The following is a 12,365-nucleotide window of genomic DNA, read 5'->3' on the forward strand; positions in this document are numbered from 1 at the left end:
TTTTAATATTTCATACTTAAATAATCAAATTTAAGAGCAATATTCTAGTTATCAATGACCTCTGTTAAACCAACAAAGAGATCCATGTTGTCACTGTCTTGGCTTTCACCTTGGATAAGCCAAAATGCTAAAGCATGTCAAAAGATGTAGTATATACCTCGGTTACACAAGAATACAACTTCCGGTGGACATACCCACTTAAGTGCCTCACAAACACCTCAAACAGCATGTTTTCTAACCAATCTACTTCTCCTTCTATTCCCATCCTCCATTTGGTCACCAAAGCCATAATGTTGAAGTCATCTTAGTTTCTCCTTTCTCACATTAAATCAATCACTAAGTTCTGCTAGTTTACCTCTATATATTTTTCAACTTTGTCCCCTCCTTTTCAACCCTCCCATCACTGTAATAGTTCAAAACATAGTGATTTTTTGCTAGACTACTGTGATAATCTTCTGAGATTTCTGCATCTGGTCATATATCTACCCTTCAGAATACAGCAAGTGTCAGAAAATGATTCCAGGAAGCCTGGAAACTTGGTTGCATTTAATATGCAACAGAAAAAGGTGGGAGACATCCAGATAGAAGGAAGAGCATTCACAAAAAGTGAGTCTGGGTAAGTGGAACATGGAAACTGTCGGGCAAGTCAGAATGGCTGGAGTGTTGGATGAGGTGAGAGATGAGGCAAGGAAAGTATTAAGTGGTAAGTTCATGAAGATCTTTGTGAGCTTCAAACTATAATTCCATTTCCTATTGATTCCCACATGCCAGACAAATCAAAAACCCTTCTGCCACAGACAATATTCAGAGGAAAAAGAAGAAGAAAAACAACTCTGAAAGAATCATTTATGTAACAATCATTGAAAGAATCATGTTCATACTTATTGCATGTGCCAACCTCCCCACTACAATGCCTGCTGAGTGGCAGTATGTTCAAAAACTGAATAAAGCCCTGAAATATGAAGAGTTCTGGAGCCAGAGACTTTAATTAACCTCTCTTACTTTTTAAAGTCCCATCTCAAAAGCCACTTCATTCTTTCAACCTTTCTGTCTGAATCGTCTGCCACTAATTGAATGTTATGTCTCTCTTCCAGGCTCTCACAGCCTTATATGGATCTCTTAGCTCTCACTCTTTCTCACTATGAATGTCTGACCATCATGTTGCTTGAATGTAAATTCTACAAGCCAGACTTTATCTCAACTCTGACTAACTTAAAGTCACCAAATTATTATGTTTATTTGTGTTTCTGAAGTGCCAAAAGGCACTGGTGTATAATAAAGAAGAAATGATAGTGGGAAGACAAAAGCCACTCTTTACTTTTCTACCTTTAGATAGTTGCAATAAAGAAGAAACTTGAGAGCTCTAAAAATGGGATATGGAAACCATGTTTGATTTTATGGCTACTTCCCATCCCTAAGGACCAGTAATCTAGACCTACATACATTTAAAACAGTTTTAGATGACACTCTGGAATTCTAAAACAAGCAACTGAAAGATCTCAGTAGCAACAGGTAGACACTTCCAGTATTACAGAAGTAGACACTAATTTAGGGTGTGACAGCAAGGAATGATATACATATTAAATAGTGGATGTTGTCACTTACCTGTCGAATTGACATGGTACAGAGAATATACAAGAAGATGAAGGAACAGTCTGTGGTGTCATCCCCCAGCAGATTTCGATGAGACAGTCCTTGGATGTAGGAAAGGGGGGTGAAAGGGAGCTTTGCCACCACTCTACCATCAAATCTAAAAAGGAAAAAACAAAGAACTGTTATTTTTGGAAGAGTGACAAGCTTCTTAGTTCCAGAGAAGAATCTGGGACAGAAATAGAACTCTAAGTCCCTTGATCTCTAAAAAACAAAGAAAGGGTGATATTCTAAAAAGAGACTTGAAGTATAAGGATGTAAGGAAGGGCGCCTAGATTTTTCCCATCAATCTTTTTCTAAACTAGTGATTCTTAATTTTTTCAGTATCAGGATCCTTTAACACTCTGAAAAATTATTGAGGACCCTAAAGAGGTTTTATTTAGAGGTTATATCTGTCAATATTACTGTTTTATAAATTAAAACAGAAATTTTAAACCATTTATCAAATCATTTAAAAGGTAGCAATATTCAGTATGTTAACACAAGTATTTTTATGGAAAATATATTTTCCATATAGAAAAAGAATTTAGTGATAAGAAAGGCTTTTTTCCCCCCAATCTCTTTAATGTTTTATTTAATAGAAAAATGTTGGATTCTCATAGCTGCTTCATTATTCAGGCTGTTGCAATATTACACACCCTATGAAGCCTCTGGAAAATTCTACTGTACATTCATGAGAGAAGGAGAGAAGAAGGCAAATAACATCTTAGAATTATTACAACAATAATTTTTACCTCAAGGACCTCCTAAAAGTCTCAGAGACCTCCAGGGATCCCCAGACCACACTTTGAGAACCACTGTTCTAAACCATGACACCAATAAGATTTTAAGAACCCTCTTTTCCAAGACTCAAAGATTCCCAGTATATACACATTAAACAGGATAAACACTCTGGAGAAAAATTCATGGAATATACATAGCGGTGAAAGAAAAATGGCATACATAACACTCTGAGATAACTTTTAACATACTTTTAATGTTTGAAAGTAATTCCTTTTACTTTTTCTAAAATAGAAAAGAAAAATGTTTTGGAAAGAGAAAATCTTAGAAAAAAACTAGAAGAAAATATGTATCAGTGTTTATTTTGAGGTGCTGGGGATATAAACTTCTTTTACACTTTTCTATGAATAAGCTGTACAGTCAGACAATATTGAGAATTATAAATTAATGTGATTAAGGAGAGTGATACTTCATAATATTAGAAAAATATATGACAGCATCAATTACATTATCCAAATAAAGTCTTTAACTCCAGTTAAAATGTCTAGAACACTCCCTCTCAGAAAAACACTTGGGGGCTTCCCTGGTGGCGCAGTGGTTGAGAGTCCGCCTGCTGATGCAGGGGACACGTGTTTGTGCCTCAGTCCGGGAAGATCCCACATGCCACAGAGCGGCTGGGCCGGTGAGCCATGGCCGCGGAGCCTGCTGAGAGGTCCGCGTACCGCAAAAAAACACAAACAAACAAAAAAAAAAACAAAAACACTTGGTATTTAGAATGTTTCTATAGAGGGAGAGGGAAAAGAGAGGTAGCATTACCATCTTTTTCGTTGGGGAAAAAAATCCCTAAATATCCATATTAACTATTGTGGTTACAAAGAGCTTCTTATACAGCTGAACTCCAAAGAATATAAATAGAATGAATTTGACATATTCTTACATACGTACGATTGTCCACTTACTATTTCCAACTGCTTTCCTAGTATATACTTTGCACAGGGTAAGGGCTCAATCATGAACTGTTACTTGGATATGACGAAAATATTTAAAGATCTGCTTGAAGTAGTTATTCTTATCTACGAACCTCACAAAAGCAAAACAAAGTATTGTAATAACTTTTCCAGGAGGAGATATTCCCATTCACTCACAGGAAGTATTATACACAGTTGTTCCAATATTTCCTGGTTATATGCTGTATGCAGTATACTGTTCTACATACGTCACTCTACTCTCCATCTGTAGAGTTAAACTGTGAGGAGTAAGGATGGAATAAATATAGCCCAAAATGTTTACCCCTCTTATTGCTAACATACACACCCAACAAATTCATCTTATATAGTCATTTTATTCCTTGACATTTTTGACTTGAAATTGTAACCAAAAAGAAAATCTTTTACAACTAATAAATGAATTCAGTAAAGTTTCAGGATGGAAATCAACATACAAAATTAGTTGCATTTCTATACACTAACAATGAACTATATGAAAAAAAAATAAAACAATCCCATCTACAACAGCATCAAAAACAATAAAATACTTAGGAATAAATTTAATCGAGGAGGTGAAAGATATATACACTGAAAACTATAAAACATTGATAAAGAAACTGAATAAGACACAAATTATGGAAAGACATCCATGTTCATAGACTGGAAGAGTTAATATTGTTAAAATGTCCATACAATATAAAGTCATCTACAGGGCTTCCCTGGTGGCACAATGGTTAAGAATCCATCTGCCAATGTAAGGGACACAGGTACAAGCCCTGGTCCGGGAAGATCCCACATGCTATGGAGCAAATAAGCCCGTGTGCCACAACTACTGAGCCTGTGCTCTAGAGCCCATGAGCCACAACTACTGAGGCCCGCATGCCTAGAGCCCGTGCTCCACAACAAGAGAAGCCACCACAATGAGAAGCCTGTGCATTGCAATGAAGAGTAGCCCCGCCATGGGCTTCCCTGGTGGTGCAGTGGTTGAGAGTCCGCCTGCCCATGCAGGGGACACTGTTTCATGCCCTGGTCCGGGAGGATCCCACGTGCTGCGGAGCGGCTAGGCCCGTGAGCCATGGCTGCTGAGCCTGTGCATCCAGAGCCTGTGCTCCGCAACGGGAGAGGCCACAACAGTGAGAGGCCCACGTACCGCAAAAAAAAAAAAAGCGTAGCCCCCACTCCTTGCAACTGGAGGAAGTCCGTGCACAGGAACGAAGACCCATTGCAGCCAAAAATAAAGAAATAAAATAAATAGATTTATTAAAAACAACAACAACAACAAAGTCATCTATAGATCCAATACAATCTCTAATCAAAACTCTACTTTTCACAAAAATAGAAACATCCATACTAAAACTCATATGGAACCACAAAAGATCTTGAATAGGCAAAGCAATCTTGAGAAAGCTGGAGGCATCCAACTTCCTGATTTCAAACTAAGTTACAACGCTATAGTAATCAAACCAATATATTACTGGCACAAAAATAGACATGCAGACCAAGAGAATAGAATAGAGAGCCCAGAAATAAACCCAGTCAACTAATATCTGACAAGAGCCAGAAATGCTCAGTGGGGAAAAGGATACTCTCTTCAATAAATGGTGCTGGGTAAACTGGATATTCACATGCAAAAGAATTACACTGTACCCCCCCATCATACACTACTCACAAAAATTAACTCAAAATGGATTAAGGACTTAAACATGAGACCTGAAACTGTAAAACTTCTAGAAGAAAACATAGGGAAAAAAGCTCCTTGACATTGGTCTTGGCAATGATTTTTTCGGATATGACACCAAAAGCACAAGCAACAAAAAATCAACAAATGTGACTACATCAAACTAAAAAGCTTCTGCACAGCAAAAGAAACAACAAAATGAAAAGGCAAACTATGAAATGGGAGAAAATATTCACAGACTATATATCTGATAAGGGGTTAATATCCAAAATATATAAGGAATTTGTACAACTCAATAGCAAAACAAAACAAAACAAAACAAAACATGAAATAATCCAATTAAAAAGTGGGCAGAAGATCTGAATAGACATTTTTCCAAACAAGACATACAAATGGCCAAGAAGTACATGAAAAGGTGGTCAACATTACCAACCATCAGGGAAATGCAAATCAAAACTACAATGAGTTTTCACCTCATGCCTGTCAGAATGACTACTATCAAAAGGACAAGAGATAACAAATGCTGGCAAGGATGTGGAGAAAAGGGAACCCCTGGGCACTATTGCTGGGAATGTAAATTGGTACAGCTACTATGAAAAACAATATGGATGTTCCTCAAAAAATTAAAAGTAGAACCACCATATGATCCAGAAATCCCATTTCTAGCTATTTAGCCAAAGGAATTGAAATAAACTACTATCTCAAAGAGATCTGTACTCCCATGTCATTGCAGTATTATTCATAAGAACCAAGATACGGAAACAACCTAAGTGTCCACCGACAGATGAACGGATAAAGAAAATGTGATATATATACTGTATACAAGTCTGACAGAGAAAGACAAATACTGTACAACATCATATGTGGAATCTAAAAAAGCTGAACTCATGGAAACAGAGAATTAGATTAGTGGTTGCCAGAGGACAGGGGTTGAGGGAAATGGGGAGATACTGGTAAAAGGGTACAAACTTCCAATTTTAAGATGAATAAGCTCTGGGCTTCTAATGTACAGCATAGTAATTATAGTTAATACTGTATTATATAATTGAAAGCTAAGAGAGTAAGTCTTAATTGTTCTCACCGCCACCACAACAAAATGATATTTATGTGAGATGAAGGATTTGCTAACTGACCTTACTGTGGTAATCATTTCGCAATATGTATGTGTATCAAATTATCACTCTGTACACCTTAAACGTACACAATATTCTATATTATAAGTCATTATATATCTCAATAAAGCTGGAAAAAAGCTTTAAAAGAAAAAGGAGAGAGAAAACCTTTCATGTCCTATAAGTGAGTTATTCATTTATGTGAAACTGAACATTTAGTACGATGAGACCTTAAACCAGCCACAAATGTGAAGAAAAAACCCTTCAAATTAATTTTTCCAGGAGATTAGAGGCTTGCCACAGGAATAGCTAAGAAAAGACACCATTACTGGTGTGTAGCCTAATAATGAAAAGAGTTAGGGAGAGAAAGAAAAAGGTGCAACGAGAGAGACAGTTTATAATAGGTCGATTATTTCTTTAAGTGAACTTACTCTCTGCAGTTCCAGAGAGCAGGACCACTGCTCAGGAACAGAAGAACAAGCAGGCATATTTTGGCCCAGTAAAAGGAACCGCTTTCAAACCCTAAATACTACTCAGTAAAACTATATTATCTCAGAAACCATCAAGCTCCTCATCATTGAAAATGATTAGAAATAATGGAAAATTATCTGCTAGAGGTATTATTGGAGGGATTTCCATATTGACACAGAAGTAATGTGTTAAATGACTTTTAAGATCACTTCTAATTCTAAGATTTAATGTTTCAGCTTTATGGAAATGATCCAGAAGAGAAGCCAAAGACAAATAAATAGCTGAATTTGGTGCCTCTTGTTGCTACTCTGGCAATCCGGAAGCTCAGGTCCTTCCCATCTTAGTCTAACTTGAGGCTTTTTTCTTATCAACAATTTTAAGATTAAAATGGATATTAGAGATAATGTATTCCATTCTATAATAAACAGATGATCAAGGTGAAACTAAGAGAAATTATGCAAAAAATGAATAGTGACTGTTCAATACAATCAAAATATGTACTAGACTGTAATAATTGACACCCACATTACTTTTATTTAGAACTGCTGAGGGATGGTGGGGGTTTTTTCCTATACTTTTTTTTCCCTTTTTTTTCCATTTAAATTTAAAATTCATATACAAATATGATTAAATTTTGATTAAATTATTATTTGCTAATATTTTTAATGAAAAGAAAAAGAAAGGGGTGCATTCGGTTTCAATCCCAGCTATATTGTCTGGACTGTCATGTCACATGAACAATGACGTTTTATCTGAGGATATGAAGATAGCATTGAATCTTATAGATTGGATATTCTGAACATCAGATCTGAAATGTCTGCTTTTCAATATATGTGAAATAAAACTTGGAATTTGTTCACCAAAAAAAGAAAAAAATGTACTAGAGTTTCCACATACCAGCTTATAAAAATAGAGATACATTCTTTAACTTCTAGGTGCTCACAGTCCTAGACATAAGAAATATATATATATTTAAATAGATTAAATATATATGTTTATATATATTTAAATGTATATATGTAAGTATATATATATTTATATATATACTTACATATAGATATATATTTAAATTTCTGGTCTGGGCACAAAGACCAGAAAAAAAACATGAATACCATTTGGCAACCATGCTCCTTGGTATCTATCCAAAGGAGGTGAAAACCTGTTCACAAAAAAAACCTGCACACAGATGTTTATGGAAGCATTATTCATAATTGCCAACTGATGAACCTGCAATGGCACCTCATTATCACCCAAAGTCCATAGTTTACATAAGGGTTCACTCTTGGGTTTTAATAAATGTATAGCAACATGTATCACCATTAAGTATCACACAGAATAGTTTCACACTAAAAAATCCTCTGTGCTCTGCTTATTCATCCCTCCCTCACACCTAATCCCTGGCAACCACTGACCTTTTTACTGTCTCCAGAGCTTTGCCCTTTCTAGAATGTCATATAGTTGTAATCATGTAGTACATAGCCTTTTCAGGTTGATTTCTTTCACTTAGTAATATGCACTTAAGGTTTCTCCAGTTCTTTGCATGGTCAATAGCCCATTTCTTTTTAGCAATGAATAACACTCCACTGTCTGGATGTTCCACAGTTTATCCGTTTACCAACTGAAAAACATCTTGGTTGCTTCCAAGTTTTGGCAATTATCAAGCTGCAATAAACATCTGTGTGTAGGTTTCTGTGTGGAGGTAAGTTTTCAACTCATCTGGGTTCACTTTCACTTTTTATTCTACATTATTCTGTACTGTCTGAATTTTTTAAAAGTACTTGTATATTACTAGTATAAGAAAATTCTTTTTCTTTTTAAACTTTGGTTCTGATGCACACTCCTGGTTAAGATCTACTGCATAAGCTTTGGGAAGCTACCTGATATATCATAAACTAGTCATTTCAAATCATCAGGGAAAATATATTATTTGTTCCCTACCTGGTATTAACAATAGCTAAGTACTTGGTAAAGTTGGAAACTAACCACTAAAAAAATTACAGATGAAACAAAATTTAAATATAAAAAATAAAAAGTAGAAAAAATTTATATAATCTGGTATGAGAAAGGCACTATTTATATAACAGAAAAGAGTAACAGATTTGACATAAAAATTAACATTGCCCATATATCTCAAAAAGAGAGCTTAATAGTCTCAATAAATAAAAAATTCTTATAAAAAGAAAATAAGAGAAAGAACATGAACTAGAAATTTAGAAATAGATAAACATAATAAGTATATGAAAATATGCTACATCTCACAAGAAATACAAATTTTAAAAGAAATATTATTTTTTAGCTATTAGATTTGCAAATATTAAACAGATACATAATTCCCAGTGATGACAAATATATGAAGAAAGAACCACTCACAAGTACTGACGGCAATAATTGAAAAATATAAATTAATAAAAACCTTTCTAGGGGAATTCCCTGGAAGTTCAGTGGTTAAGACTCCGCGCTTCCACTGCATGGGGTCGCGGGTTCAATCCCTGGTCAGGTAAACTAAGATCCCGCATGCTGTGCGGCAAGGCCAAAAAAAAATTTCACCTAAGCAATACTTCTAGGATATGCCTGAGGGAAAAATAAGTATACACTGGTGTACATACTACCTGTGAAAATTCTGTGTGAAGATTAATAGATTATATAAGTTAGGGTACATCCATTCAATGGAATACTGACAGACATTAAAAATGATTATGCAAGATGGGACTTCCCTGGTGGCACAGTGGTTAAGACTCTGCCCTCCCAATGCAGGTGGTCCAGGTTTAATCCCTGGTCGGGGAACTAGATCCCACATACATGCTGCAACTAAGAGTTCACATGCCACAACCAAGGAGCCCATGAGCCACAACTAAGACCTGGTGCCACCAAATAAATAAATAAATAAATAATTTAAAAAATCCTAGCCTGCATGCAGCAATGAAGACCCAATGCAGTCAAAAAAAAATAAAAATATAAATTTTAAAAAAATTTTTTTAAAAATAAAAATCCTCTAAAAATGATTACGCAAGAGTTACACATACTGTATTTAAAAAATTATCACAGGTAACTACAGCACGTTACAAAACAAACATTTTGGGGTATAAAAATTAATACATACAAATATCTAAATGTTTGTATACGGAGAGAAGAAATACAAATCTTGAAAGGACACGTGCTCATTTGAGGAAGGCAGAGTGATCTTTACTTTATATTTTACACATTTATATATTATTGGAATTTTTCCAGTAAGAATTTATTACTTCAATGATTACAGAAAAAATGTAATAAAAGGTTACACCTGAGGGGAAAAATATGGCATTGGGAGAAAAATATATTTGAATCAGATGCCCTTCCCATAGAGCAGCCATTCATACCACGATATGTTCACAAATAACATTAAGAAAGGGAATCACATGAATAGAAGGCAGCATTACCACTGGTAGAAATGGCCACCATTCTTTCTTCCTTTTCTTTTTTTAAAAATTCAGGTATAGTTGATTTACAATATTACATAAGTTTCCGGTGTACAACATAGTGATTTTAAAGATTATACTCCATTTAGAGTTATTATAAAATATTGGCTATATTCCCCACAGTTCTTTCTTTTTTTTTTTTTTTTTTTTTGCGGTATGCGGGCCCCTCACTGTTGTGGCCTCTCCCGTTGCGGAGCACAGGCTCCGGACGCACAGGCCCAGCGGCCATAGCTCACAGGCCCAGCTGCTCCGCGGCATGTGGGATCCTCCCGGACCAGGGCACGAACCCGTGTCTCCTGCATCGGCAGGCGGACTCTCAACCACTGCGCCACCAGGGAAGCCCCCCACAGTTCTTTCTTAATCAGCCTATTTCGTTAGAACCCACCTGTACATAAGACTAAGGAATAAAAATCAAATGCTGAACTTCAAGCAAAGCAGTGATTCAAATTTATTGTAGGTATCACACAATAAAGCCAAGACCAATACGAATAGCTATACACACACACACCACTAACCTATAAAAATATTATTTTAAAAATCAGAAGTATGAGAAAAATAAAACGTTAAACATCAAATTTTTAAAATATAGATGAGTACTTAGCTAGCTCTATACTGTCCAGAATTTGACAAATTAAAGAATATTTGAGTATTTGAGTTGTACCAATGAAGCTTACTAGTTAACTACAAAATCTTTCGGTGTTTGGTTTGCCTGGTAATCCATGGTGATATATACCCAAGAAATGAGAGAAAGCAAAGCAGTGAAAAAAGGATACTGAGTTTAGAGTTATAAGTTAGAAATTATGAAACTTCTAGAGACCTTGGGCAAGTTATTTAATCTTCCAAAGGTCCTTTTCAGCACTAAAGGTCTATGATTTTAGTAATCACTAGTTAAGTGGAAATTTTGTATTAAAATCATTTTGGACATTCCCTTTGGTGCCTCACCTAAATAAAAATAACCACTCCCCTTTACCCCCTACTATATTTCACACACACACACACACACACACACACACACACACACACACACACACACACACATCTATTGTAACATCCATCAATGTATTGATTTGTTTGTCCTTTCTTTCTATAAAATTTTGTTATTACTGAGGGCAGGGAACACATCTTATTTGTTATATTCTGATACCTAGCACAATGCCTGGCACAAAGTAGGCCCCTGACAGGTGGGAAGAGAAGAACAGACTGGAGGTGGGGTGGGGGGTGGGTACAAGGAGAGAAAGAGACAGGTAGAAATGAAGCAGGGGAGGAAGAGTAGGAGAAAGGGAAGGAAAAGAGCAAGTGAGGAAAATGCGTGGGATAGTTCAGGAGAGCTCTGAAAGGTAATAAATGACAGCTTGTCATCTCTGGATATCTTCCCAGCTTCTGTCAAAAGCAGTCCCACAATTACTCAGGCCTGCTATATGCTAGTTTAGACAATAGTAACCTACCTTATCATTAGACAAGATTATAGTTGTTAAGACCCTATTTTAAGAGTCAAAACATCTCTGTAGGACTACTTTCATTTTGAAGCAGTTTGTTAGTAAGGAACTTAAAAACCAGGAGACATATTAAATTCTTTTTAGAGGACCCATAAAACCTTAGTCTTTACCTTACACATAAGATATCCTCAATATTAAGAGGGTGAGAAAGTTATCATATAATTGTATTCCATCAAAATTAAATTTCCCTTGATTTTGATAACTGGATTGAGGTTAAGTAAGAGAATGTCCATGTTCTTAGGAAATACACACTTTAGTGTTATGGGTAAAGGGGCATGAGGCCTACAACAAACTCTTGAATGATTCAGAAAAATATACAAATAATGTATTAATGAGTACATATATGATATGGAGAAACAGAGAAAAAAGGAAAGCAAATGAGGCAAAAGGTTAACAATTGTGAATCTGGTTAATCAAATGTACTATTCTTATAACTCTTCTGTAAATTTGAAATATCAAAATATTACCAAAAAAGCTAATTGTTCACATATACACACATATATACTAAATAGAGCAATATTTAGATAAAACCATATAAAAGGCTACTCACATAGAATTAAACATTCCCATTAGGGCAGTAAAACAAAAGCCAATTGCAAACATGGATTTCATTCGAACCTGGAAGGAAACCAACAAATTGTTATTTTACACTAGAGAAAAACCACCACTAAAGCTCACCCCAAAAGTTTTGGTTTCATGTCATTTTTAAAAGATGCTCCTTGGCAAAAGGCTGTTTATTAGCTAACCCACCCTCCACCTCCAAGGCCTCTTCTCCTTGCCAGCTTCTGATGAATAGT

At 35.6% G+C, this 12,365-nt stretch overlaps 1 protein-coding gene across 4 annotated transcripts in view; it reads right to left on the reverse strand.

Moving 5' to 3' along the window:
- The window catches only part of TMCO1 (transmembrane and coiled-coil domains 1), a 53,214-nt gene that overhangs the window by 17,372 nt on the left and 23,477 nt on the right, over positions 1–12,365 (reverse strand). For all 4 annotated transcript variants that reach the window (XR_010841725.1, XM_059054447.2, XM_067040118.1 and 1 more), the window contains exons 5-6: positions 12,119–12,186; positions 1,606–1,750 (exon numbers count right to left, since the gene is read on the reverse strand). Coding sequence is in view for 3 of the 4 variants with exons in the window: in XM_059054447.2 (XP_058910430.1) it covers positions 1,606–1,750; positions 12,119–12,186 (213 nt within the window). In the remaining variant the exon portion in view is untranslated. The remainder of the gene's footprint in view (positions 1–1,605; positions 1,751–12,118; positions 12,187–12,365) is intronic.

The sequence above is a fragment of the Kogia breviceps genome, chromosome 1 (assembly GCF_026419965.1).
Source record: "Kogia breviceps isolate mKogBre1 chromosome 1, mKogBre1 haplotype 1, whole genome shotgun sequence".
Classification (NCBI taxonomy): domain Eukaryota; kingdom Metazoa; phylum Chordata; class Mammalia; order Artiodactyla; family Physeteridae; genus Kogia; species Kogia breviceps.